General features: G+C 42.9%; 1 protein-coding gene across 4 annotated transcripts in view; it reads left to right on the forward strand.

Annotated features, from left to right (window-relative positions):
- Nucleotides 1–494: 494 nt before the first annotated feature.
- Nucleotides 495–13,061, forward strand: part of MSI2 (musashi RNA binding protein 2) — a 713,954-nt gene continuing 701,387 nt past the window's right edge. For 3 of the 4 annotated variants that reach the window (XM_073562118.1, XM_073562119.1, XM_073562120.1), the window contains exon 1: nt 495–624. In XM_073562118.1, the coding sequence (XP_073418219.1) occupies nt 532–624 (93 nt within the window). In that variant the 5' untranslated portion in view covers nt 495–531. The remainder of the gene's footprint in view (nt 625–13,061) is intronic. The other variant, XM_073562117.1, reaches the window with a different exon arrangement.

Here is a 13,061-nt window from a genome sequence, read left to right on the forward strand (position 1 = left end):
ACGGTTTAACATTGTCAGCACACAGTTGGTAACACCCAGCTGTCAATTTTATCCCTGATTCATTCATTTCTATTAGGTATAACACGGGAACGACACAATGGAGGGGAACAACAATGATTCTTCAGAACTGTTATTTGAGGCAGAATCCAAATATTTCCTAGCCCGGAGAGCTGGCCGGGCCTCTTTACACTGCTTTAGGACTACTTTTCAGACTGTATTAGGGATTTTCCTACATGGCAAGGATGATATAAAGTCTCCTAAGGAAAACGCTTTAATAAATGATCTCTGTTGAAGTTTCCCCTCGCAAACATACAGTAGCTGCTGTTTTTTCCATTTCTTCATATCAGCCTTCATGTCTCTAAATAGTAACCAGTGCAGATTTAACTGGATTGAGCTGTAAATTCCTTTCATGAGTACATAATAATTAATGGGATTAGCAGTGCTATCAGAGTGATATTTTTGTCCCACTTTGTTCTACTAAATAATCTGATTAAGCCATGCATTTCACTTTTTTTTTTTCTTTCCATATAGATGGTCACAAGAACAAAGAAAATATTCGTAGGAGGATTATCGGCAAATACAGTGGTAGAAGATGTAAAGCAATACTTTGAGCAGTACGGCAAGGTAAGGAGCTGTGGGTTATCTTCTTGTGTTTGATCTGAGCGTTTATGTCAAGGAGACTGGACTGCGGAGAAGCAGGACAGCCCCCCGCGTATGATATTCTTTACATTGCCTCCCCCAATAAAAGTTGTGGTCATTAGTTATGCTGAACATTAGTTTGTGCTGCGAAGTATTGCCCATTCTTTTATGAAAGCCTTTCTTCCACGGCAACTCCGGAGCTGTCAGTGTTAGCAGAATGGTTAGCCAGCAATTTCTGCGTTGGAATTGTAACAGTTTGTTTCCGGCATTGTTATATTCCGGCTGAGCTCGGCATCCTGAATAAAGTATAGCCCTTTTGGTTAATGAATGGAAGCCGTATTGAATTTTGAATATGAAACAAGTACTCTCTGCAAAACAAAGAGGGTGCAGAATTTGTGTTGTCAGAGAGGTTTCAAGATTATCAGAGGTTGTTGTACTGAGAAAAAAAAATCTGGTAATGTCTTCACAAGTTCACTGACAATCTCATTTTTCATACACTTTTTTTTTTTACCATGTACGGTAGTTATGTCGTGCTGAACATAATCCGATGAGGTGAGGAGTTGCACTGTTTTATTAGCAAGATTTTATATGTTTATTGATGTTTTAATGTATAGAAACATATTTGTTTGTAAACTTTTTAAAGGGAATCTGTCAGAAGGAACAGCCTTCCTAAGCCATCTATATGGGCTTGTAGGTTATAAGAAGATGAATAAAATGATACCTTGATATCTGGGATCTGATGTCTTATTCCAGAGAAATCCATGTTTTTCTTATATGTAAATGAGTTTTAAGATCTATGGGCTGGACACTGATCTGCGTGAGACTCCGCCTCCAGAGCTTAGTTTAAATATAAGGGGTGTTACCAGATTGCAGTGTAATGGCCGCTCTCTGCTTTCCTGATCTCACAGCAGAGCTGTGTGTGACTATAACTGACACATCCTCAGGTTCTTCTCAGTGCTTCAGCTTCCATTTCACAGGCAGCCAGTGTTCAGATATGGTCCATAGATCTTAACAGCTGGTTTACATATAAGACAAACATGGATATCTCTGGAGGAAGACATCAGCTCACAGATATGCTGGTATCATCTTATTCAGCTTCCTATGACCTACATGCCCATGTAGACGGCTTACGAGGGTTCATCCTACTGACAGATTCACTTTAAAGAGGTTGTCTCCGTGTGTACATTCCCTACTTCTACTGCAGAAGCCTCATAGCTGTAATATACATTAAGGCCCAGAGTTACCAAGACCGGCTATCTTCATGCCTGTCTTAATGAGGGGTTTGGGTAGAGTGCAAGGCTGATTCATTAAAAGGCGCATGCCTCTTAATGATTCAGGTGAGTCCCGAAGTGGCATGTGCCAATGTATGTGCCTCACCACAAATCTTACTCCAGTGGCTGCTAGAATGCAATTTGTGGCATAGCAAATGCCTCTGCCCATCACACACTGATCTGCCCACTTTGTCAGAGCTGGGCAAAAATGGTGTGAGAACGACAAAAGTCACAACATTTTGCGACTTTTCCTTATTATTTTTTTTTATTTTTTTTTTTACAACAGGATTCTGGCGTTAAATCTTTGAAGTGTTTAATTTCCTGCAGTGCCACTGCAGAGAACAGTAAGCATTACAGGGTGCCGATTCAAACCAATGGTTTGTCAATGTAATGCTGAACAGGACAGATCTTCGGAAAGGTGCTCTCTTTATGTGTTCTGCACTCTGGTCAAGAGAATAGGACCCTAGGGAGCGGATCCCTCTTTAGTTCCATATTGGCCTATATGAAAAGATTTCTATAACAGAAAACCCTTACATGGGCTGTAACATTACTGAGCTGACCCCTCTAATGGAGTGCGAAAAAGCGAGAGATTGTGTCTTTTTGCTACAATTTACAGGTGCAGTAACTGCTTCAGATGATTACGGCAAGGGAGTAAATGAGATAACGTTAGGCTGGGCTTTCATGTGACTCTTTGCTGGTTATTTGCTGCTTTTTTTTTTTTTTACAATAAATCTAAGTGAAATAAAGTTTTAAGGGAATCTCTGCAGGTTTTTTAATGTAATCTGTGAGCAGCATGATGTAGGGGCAGAGACTCTGATTCCAGCGATGTGTCTCTTACTAGGCTCCTTTCTGCAGTTTTGATAGAATCTTTGTATTCTTTGCTGTAGTTGTGGCAGTGGTCAGAATGCTGATCTATGTATAACCCCACCCATACCACTGATGGGCAGTTTTTGACAATGTGCAGCACACACAGGATGCTGCCCGGCGGTAGGGGTGGAGTTACAGATTAGCTAGACTGTCTTGCATGTGAGATCTAGTCCTATAGTGATAATCTCCTGCTGTGATTGTATAGAAACTACAACACACAGCCTAGCTAGTGACACATTGCTGGAATCTGGCTCTTTCCCTATATTATTCTGCTCTCACATTAAATAGCTAAAAACCTGCCGGCAAATTCCATTTAAAACCATGTGTTCAGCACAGATCCACAGTGTTGGATGGGTCCTGAGTGATTTTTGCTGGTCTGTAGGGTTCCAGGTGGGCCGCATGGTTTGCAACCCGCTTGTCACACTTCTACCCAGCAAATGCCACGTGAGAAACCGGTCTCATTCTCTACTCCGTTGTAGTTCACCTGTGCGGGGCCGGTGTTACACTGGAATGACAAGCGTCATAAAATATGTATGAGTATTTGCCAGACAGGACATGGCACGCTTCATTACTTCCAGAAAAGAATTGTCCTGCGTTTGTCACATGGATGGCAAGGGCAGCTAAAGGAAAACTTTTAATAGAAAACATGAGATGCAATGAACGTGTCTAGGGGGAACAGGAAAGCGCTGATATGCAGGTCATACAGAGAAGCACATATGGTTCCACTAAGTGTGCTGTGCTGCCGCAGGCTATGTGGATGCGACTTTCTTCCGAAAAATTTCATTTAGATAATTCCATAGAATGTAAAAAAAATTGCATGTCAAAAGTTCATTAGATTTCGATGTGGTTTAGCCTCTGTCAAACGAGCCAACTTGGTCAGCATACCCGATGCATATGACAGTGAACTCCCGTCTAAAACACGCACACGTGTAGCAGAAGCATGTCATCCGCACATCTGTACTGCAAACCATTATTGCCGATGATTGAGTGCAGGACTGTGTGTAGCTGTCAGTGGTATCATGGAAGGTCCAGTACCCGCTGAGCGGAGGTTACCCTGTAACACCAGGATAATAAAGGTCACCCAGCTAGTGCCAGGAAGCGAGACTGCAATCAGAACACAGCGCTCCAACATTGGAGATGAGCACTTCACCCGCTTCGTCTTGTCTTCTCTGCTCATTGGATTTCGCCACTCTTAGCACTTCACGATCACAGCTCTATTTTAGGCCTCTGCAATATGCTAAGCAGCAGCTTCCCAAAGCCGCACAGTGCTTCTCTCATTATATGTTCCCCCTGCATTGTTGCCCCCACGTCATCTCTTCTCACTTGGTAAATTCGGGCTTGTCACGATGGTGTGTTTGGATGTGTGGCAGTGAGTAATGTGCGCAATATTAGGTTGGGTGCATGCAGACGACTGCGTTGCCATACATATCCAAATAGTCTCAAATGAATTCTGAAAAATGGGATTTTTCCATATTGTTACAGAACCTATCACAGTAAGAAATGCGTCTTTATGACGTTTTAGATGTTGACACAGTAAACCAATCCACCAATTTAGTAATGAGAATCTCTCCCTATATGCATAATGTTTGGATTCCAGGTTCATAGAATTGTAGAACGTTGGAAGGGGGCCTCCTGGGTCATTGTGGGCACCCCCCTGCTCAATGCAGGATTCAGACCAGTTTTATTAATCGCATTAATTTCTGAGTGATCGAAGGGAACTGATTATATCGGTAATTCAACGCAGTCAAAGGGGTTGTCTGAGACTTTGCTGAAGGTCCACAGCGTCTGATCGGTGGGGGTGCGGCACCTGCTGAGCAGCTATTGCCGATCCCGGCAGCGGCCAGAACTGCTCATTTGGTCCGTAAACTGTTCAGTGGCCACTGGTGGGCACTGCATTTCTGTCCCCCAATGTAAGTCAGTTGGAAGTGGATATACAGTACCCGGCCGCAACCACTATTTCGTTGTCGCAGCTTTGTTGTGCAGCTCAGCAACTAACCACTTCCAGCTAGCAAAGGGTGCAGGAACAGCTGATCGGCGGGGGTGCCAGATGTTGTTCCGCCACCGATCACATATTGATGAACTATCCTAAGGACAAACCATCATTGTTAAAGTCCCGGACCACCCCTTTAACGACAGAACGTGGGTTTTTTGACCCAGTGATCGGACATAAGATGGATGTTGATTAATTGCTGCTTTTTAGTCAATTACCTTCACATTGTCAGAATCTGGCCTGTAGTTTGGATTACCTGCCTTTTCTTTGTTCTGTTTATTTCCTGAGACTCTTAGAAGGAGTAGACTTCAATCCTCGAGCTCCGAGTCATCTAGTAAGGGGACAGGATGGATTGCCCTGCTGATTCACTGTCATTCCCATGCTAGGAGCGCTTGGCGGACATGCTAGCTGTCGTGTGTTTGTCTCAATGCAACACGGCACTTGGTTTGCTTCACGGCCAGTAACCTGCTTAATCTGAAGACATTATTTAGGTCCCACAGATTGCGCTGTAGCCGCAGATGCAGGATATTTTAAGCCATTTTTGCAGTCGCGTTGCTAAAAATATTCTTTAAAAAGTCATTTTAGAAGGATCTTCAGTTTTAATGAACTTTTTTTATATACATAAAGTGCCATTTTAAGTTTTTAGCAACTACTAGCAACAAGTCTCTCATGCACTTGTTCTATCCATGTCTTTCACAGATACCACATATTCATTAAAACAAAACCGATATCATCCGCTCACCGCGAGAGGCTGGGTTCAGACCCCGCCGAGCACAGCTACGCTATGCTTTATGTGCAATTATGCGCCAACAGTGTAACTCGCTGTGCTTCGCAGTTTCCGTAACTCCAATTAATTTATATGGCAGTTACACAAATATTGTATCATTCAATTGTTTTCGGAACCCCAACTTCTGGTGCTCGGGACCAAGAAGCAATTATGCCAGTTTTGGCCATGAAAAGCAAAGATGGAAAGAACCCTTTAAAGATTCTGGTTTTGGCACCTGATCTGAGAGACTCTGATTTCAGCCACGCATCACTTACTGGGCTGCTTGGTGTAGATTTGATAAAATCACCGTTTCATTAGCTGGAGATCATTATTAGAGGATTAGTAAAGCTACTGCCATTTAGTCCTCCATATTCATGCGCTCTGTATAACCCCGCCCCCATCACCGGATTGGCCACTTTCTGTGTACACTGTGCACAGACAGAAAGCAGTGGTGTGGGCGGGGTTATACAGAGCTCAGCATTCAGAGAACTGCTAGATCTAAAGCACATAAAACACTGATTTTTATCAGAACTGCAGCCAGCAGCCCAGTAAGTGATACATCGCTGGAATCCTTGTCTCTGTCTTTACATTATGCTGCTCTCAGATGGGGGAGTAAAAGCCTGGTGACAGATTCCCTGTGAGTTTTGAGTCATTTTGCTACATCTGCAATGTAAGCGTATTTTAGGCTGGCCTTATGTTGTGTAACATGGAGAAGAATGAAGTAGACCCCACTTTTCAGGCTTGCAATCCCACTTCACATGGTGAACTGTGTAATTAGTTTGGAAGACTTATGCTTAGTCATTGGTTTATCCTAATCGGCTTTGGCTTTTCCCAACAACAAAGTGAGCTTATTTTGCTAAGCTGAAACAACTCTACTCCCTTTGTTCCTGCCTTTCATTGTCCCATTCCTTTCATTCTGTTTTCCTGCCAAAGTTTTGTTTCATTAGGCCTACAAGTCATTTCCAATCCAGTGGGCTGCTACAATCAGGCCTTTATAACTATGCTCTCCTGGTTCCCATGTGCCTTCTGGGTCCCTGCCAAACCTTGTTGTCTGACATGACATTTTAACGCCTTCAAGAGCAGGAATACATGACTAATCATATGATCACTTCCTGGAAATTTGGCCAAAATGACAAATGTGCAGTAGAGTTTAGGAACTTTTCTATGCCCATTATATGCCATGTAAGTGAAATGGACAACAACTCGCAAACGTTTTGAAGAGTCTCTAAATACAAAAACGTGTGTTTTACACACTAAACAGACAATTATATATTCTCTTCTTTTGTTATCCTGTTGAATACAATCTATTTTTCCCAGATCACTGATCGGAAAGTTTCCTTGTGCCCCTTGGAATACGTTGCAGTTTTTCATGTAAGTTTTGTACTTTTATTGCCCCTTTAAGGTCAGACCAATAATCTAGAATAGCAGACAAACTTGACATGCTGCAGACTGGTTCTGTTGTTCCTGGCAAACACCTGAGGAAAGGTCTTTTTAGACTTTTTTAGCAAGTTAAACAGAACGATTAATCGGTAAGTGGCGAATTGATACTTTTCGTTATTTTAGGTTTGTTTTCTTGTAAACGCCTTATGGACCACATGTTAAGACATTCCATTGTGCTTCCATCTGGAATAGCATTGCTGGCTGAACTATTCCTACATATAAAAATTGTGGAAACACTTGACAGACTCCATAATTGCTAGTGTGAACAATGACTAATAATCTTGTATAAACAATTATATTTTTAAAGTAATACAATACACAGTAAGAAATTTAATTCATTGAAGGCCCTCTACCTCAAATTATTTATTCTGTGCTCCCAGTCTACCCAGAGAGCGACGTGTCCTCTTGTTCTCTCCTCCGGCATCCTGACCCTCGTTTGCTTAGATCCCGGGCAGCGGTTGTTATGACCTGCTTGGTTGGTAAAGTCCGCTGAAACAAAATAATTCTGACTGTATCTCCTGATTACTCAGCTTCTAACATTCATGTTTTCTGTAGAAAAGACTGTCTGCCAATAGGCAGTCTCTCCAAATAATTGATCCAGTCTTTTGGATTTTTTGGCTAGTGGCCAGCTTTAATATAAAATCTATCCATCAAGAACAAATCATACTTTCAAATTTAAGGGGCTATCCAGTGAAAATAAGTCATCTCCAGGTCTGTGAAGTCTGTGAGCCAAGCCTCTGACTCCTCAATTTCCCCGACTCCACAGCACTGCCTCACTACTGAGCATGTACATAAAGTGCAGCACAGATTCATCTCACCTCTGACCCCACAGCACTGGTCACTACTGAGCATGTACATAAAGTGCAGCACAGATTCATCTCACCTCCGACCCCACAGCACTGCCTCACTACTGAGCATGTACATAAAGTGCAGCACAGATTCATCTCACCTCCAACCCCACAGCACTGGTCACTGCTGAGCATGTACATAAAGTGCAGCACAGATTCATCTCACCTCTGACCCCACAGCACTGGTCACTACTGAGCATTTACATAAAGTGCAGCACAGATTCATCTCAACTCAGACTCCACAGCACTGGTCACTACTGAGCATGTACATAAAGTTCAGCACAGATTCATCTCAAGTAAAAGCCGAGATCCTTAGATCAGGAACAGAACAGACATTTATAAGACCCTTCATAACTTTCCCAAATTCTTATGAAAACATTTACATCACATCCTGTATTGTACTACTGTACCCAATTTATTATACATTTTAGGAGTCTGTCCATTTTATACCGACTCAACCAAAATGGACACAAACTCCACAGTCATGGTTATCACCTATATACATGATCGGTGAAAACTTTCAACCCCTGGCAACAATTATGGAATACCGGCCTTGGAGGATGTTCATTCAGTTGTTTTAATTTTGTAGAAAAAAAGCAGATCACAGACATGGCACAAAACTAAAGTCAATTCAAATGGCAACTTTCTGGCTTTAAGAAAAACTAAAACAAATCAAGAACAAAAAATGTGGTAGTCAGTAATGGTTACTTTTTTAAAACCAAGCATAGGGAAAAAATTATGGAATCACTCAAGCCCCCTGAGGAAGCCATCGTGAAACGCGCGTTGGGGCTGCTGTGTACGTGATATCTTTGGACCTATTTCGGTAAGAATTCCCCCTCTTGATGCGCTATGGCACTTTAATTATTTGGAGTGATATTTATAGTCTGTTACCGATATTGAATGAATTCTATTTAACCCATTAAATTCTCCATATAAGTGGCCATATATATATTGAGGACACTTCAGCACAATATCTATATATTGTGTTATTGGGGTCTTTTATACCCAGTCCTAATATTAACTATTTAATAATAATAAATAATAATAAATTTTATTTTTATAGCGCCGACATATTCCGCAGCACTTTACATTTCAGAGGGGATTTGTACAGACAATAGACATTACAGCATAACAATAATCACATACAGTAGATTATAGCAAATACCAAGAGGAAAGAGGGCCCTGCTCGCAAGCTTACAGTCTATGAGGAAAGAGGTAGACACGAAAGGTGGGTGGTAACAGTTGCCCTGATTGTATGGACCAGCCATAATGTTAGGTGTGTGACAGTACGGACACAGAGGGCTAATGGATGCATAAAGCATGTGGGAGAATGATGCGGGGAACCTGGTTATGGTAAGACTTTTGGCTCCGCCACACAGGGATAGATTAGGTTAATGTGTTGAGGCGATAGGCCAGTCTGAATAAATGCGTTTTCAGGACACGCTTAAAATTGTGGGGATTGGGGACTAATCGTATTGACCTGGGAAGTGCATTCCAAAGAATTGGTGCGGCACGTGTAAAGTCTTGGAGACGGGAGTGGGAGGTTCTGACTATTGAGGATGCTAACCTCAGGTCATCAGCAGAACGGAGGGCGCGGGTAGGGTGGAATACTGAAACAAGGGAGGAGATGTAGGGTGGTGCTGAGCCATGGAGGGCTTTGTGAGTGAGGGTAATAAGTTTATACTGAATTCTGGAGTGGATGGGTAGCCAGTGTAATGACTGGCACAAGGTAGAGGCATCGGTGTAACGATTGGTGAGGAATATGATCCTGGCTGCAGCATTCAAGACAGATTGGAGAGGGGAGAGTTTGGTAAGAGGGAGACCGATTAGAAGAGAGTTACAATAGTCGAGACGAGAATGAATAAGAGAAACAGTAAGAGTTTTTGCAGAGTCAAAGGTATGAAAAGGTCGAATTCTAGAAATGTTTTTGAGGTGCAGATGACAAGAGCGAGCCAGTGATCGAATGTGGGGGGCAAAGGAAAGCTCGGAATCAAGTATGACCCCAAGACAGCGGGCCTGTTGCTGGGGAGTAATAGTGGAACCACACACAGAAATGGCAATGTCGGGTATAGGTACATTAGTAGAGGGAGGAAACACCAGGAGTTCAGTCTTTGACAGGTTCAGTTTCAGACATAGTGAGGACATGATATTAGACACAGCGTTTAGACAATCGCCGGTGTTTTCTAGAAAGGCTGGCGTGATGTCAGGAGAAGAAGCGTATAATTGGGTGTCATCAGCATAGAGATGGTACTGGAAACCAAATCTACTGATTGTTTGACCAATAGGGGCAGTGTACAAGGAGAAGAGGAGGGGGCCTAGAACCGATCCTTGGGGGACCCCAACAGTAAGGGGAAAATGAGAGGAGGAGGAACTGGCAAAAGATACAGTAACGGAGCGGTCGGAGAGATAGGAGGAGAACCAGGAGAGAACGGTATCCTTGAGGCCAATGGAACGGAGCATAGTGAGGAGGAGCTGATGATCCACAGTGTTGAATGCTGCAGAGAGATCCAAGAGAATTAGCATTAGAATTTATACCACTTACGGTGTCACTGTTCATGTTTTTCGCATTTTGAACAATTTGTTGTCCAAATTAATTTTTTATTACATGTATTATTAATAAAATTGGAATTTTTATGATATTCTAAACAGGTTTTTGTACTCTTGTTCTTCGCGGTGTGGTATAACAGTATTCATGTTGCTCTTTATTTGGTGGCATTGTAACATTTGTTTCTTGGTTGTTTTGGTAAGCCAGGGAATAGCTTCTAGAATAGTTCAGTCGGGTGGGAGCGCCCAAAGGGTCCACATGGGCTATAGGCCCAGGACACAGCAGCAGCTCTGTAACGTTGAAAGTGAAGCCTAGCCATCCACTGCAGTAGGATGAGAATACAGCAGGCCCGTACAGCAAAGAATCCTAGGAAGCGTCAAGATGTGGCAGCTGTTTGCGCGGGCGGACACTCTGAGGACCGGGGCGAAACGGTCGGGGGACCCCACAGAAGCAATGAATACAGGCAGAAGGTACTTGGCACCTACACATAGCACAGCACAGAAGGGCAGTTTACTCTGACTCCGGTAATGAACTTGAGTCTGGGGTGAAACAGACCGAGGGATGTTTATCTGTAGTAGAGCTGTACAGAGAGTATCCAGAGGAACCATCAGAGATGGTCCGACCCTAGCCCGTGCTATGTAACCGTGAGAGAGGTGCAGGGAAAGACAAGGATCTATGCACTTTGAAGCCTGTTGTTAATGCTGTAAAGACCTCAGATGTGCTAAGAACAGTATCTAGTAAAGGTGTTTTTATTCAAATAACTTTGGACTGTGGCTCAATCAATTCAAGCCCGCATGCTGAAAGTCTCTCAATACAAGGAGAGAGCCCTGAAGGAACCAAACCTGTAGGCACAGGTATGTTGACTAGCGGGCGTAATTTTCCTGTGAGGGGAGGCCAGGACACAGAAGCACAGGTGTCCTTGGCCACGACTACAGTCCTGGCCGAACCTTACAGCCACACCATTATAAATGGTGATAATGGGAGGAAAAAGTGCCCCATTTCTGCTCATTGGTGCGGGTACCATTTGTCGGACCCCACCAATCTATGTTGTCACCTATAGAAGGTATAAAAGATAACCTTTTCACTGGACAACTCATTTATCACCTATACACTGGATAGAAGATAACATAGCTTTGTGGGGGTCATAGCTCTAGCACCCATTTATCAGTGGAACAGGTCACTACTACCCCCGTTAGCCTCATTTACAATGGAGTGGTAGTGTGCATGACTTACTGCCACTCCTGTGATCCCTGTGGATCTGCCCAGAGCTGTGCTCAGCTTTTTTGGCAGCCCCATAGAGTATGAATGAAGGGATGGATGGGCATGAGCACTGCCGTAGGTAAAAAGCCCCCCATTCTGCTGATTGGTGCAGTTCTCAGTGATCTAGAAGGTATCACCTATATCCTATTGATGATAGGTGATGGCTTCCCTTTAGGCTGAGTTAAGCCTTAGCTGACAGATCCATCCTATAGTTTGATATATAATTTGTTGACATGAATTAGTCTGGGTTTACATGTGGTAATTATATCTGCTATCTGACCGGGCATGTTGGATCTTGGCAATAATTGCTATATGGAAATGAATTAAATGAAAATATAGTGATAAGATGTAAACCGTATTGGGAAACAATCCTGTAGTGAGTAGCAATGATTACATTTGGGGCAATGGAAACAATATTCTGGTTCCATCTTAGCTTAGTATCTTTGTGTGTGTGACCCCCCCCGATGTCCCACCTTAATAATTAAATGAACATTCTTTTGATTGGACAGAAGAGCAGAGCGTGCACAGCATGTTTGGTGTAGAAATTCTGGACGTGGCTGAATAAAATGTCCGTTCGAGTGCACTAATACATAGCATCAATAAGTTACCGTCACATAAATGTCTTCAGGACCGTCTGAGCAATCGTAAGTCTGCTAGACAGAGAACGGTTAAACCGGCACAGATTGAGTTTATAAAACTACAAAGATCTCGTCCCCTCGGGACCCCTACATTCACTTTATGATGCTGTAGTGGGCTCACTGGAGTAGTTTAGCATGAGAATGGAGGCCTTCTTCTAAGTAAGGAACCAAAGCATGGAATGAAGTCTGCCGGGCCAGTGCCAGTAGGTGCAAGGAGTCTTGGTGTTATGTGACTGAAAGCACAGTTCATCTAGTCTTGGCAGGGCGCTGCAGCTCAGTTGTCTCATCTGCGCACACATTCATATGTAGATTTCTGCTTTTCAACCAGTGGTTGCATGAGCAGGGAAGCACGGGGAAGGGGGATAAAATGTCACCATTCCCCAGCAGATTTGTTAACTCCTAACATTACGAGCACATTAGCCCTTTTTTATATAGGCATTTTTCACATTACATTTTCTTATTACAGTATCCATACCGTGCTCATTCAGCTATGTAATATGTACTGTATGTGTACTATATAGTGTGTATATATATTTCTATATACATGCATACAGTTGAATAAGTTGATAGATATTTGCATCTTATGTGTGTATAGCCTTAAGAAAGCGTTATTGGGCATGCTGTATGACTTGTGCAGGGAGGAGCATGTTTTGCATGGCGGGTCCTGTTAGCTGTGTATAGGTTTATTACTGCAGGTGATGTGGAGGAGATGATAACTGGGAAGTGATCTGTACCGAAAAGTAAGACTGTATTCACACATCCTTTTCACTTACCTTAATTATGGGCTGTCCGTTTTT

This window comes from Dendrobates tinctorius, unplaced genomic scaffold (assembly GCF_039654945.1).
Source record: "Dendrobates tinctorius isolate UK_male_01 unplaced genomic scaffold, ASM3965494v1 ptg000338l, whole genome shotgun sequence".
In the NCBI taxonomy this organism is placed as follows: domain Eukaryota; kingdom Metazoa; phylum Chordata; class Amphibia; order Anura; family Dendrobatidae; genus Dendrobates; species Dendrobates tinctorius.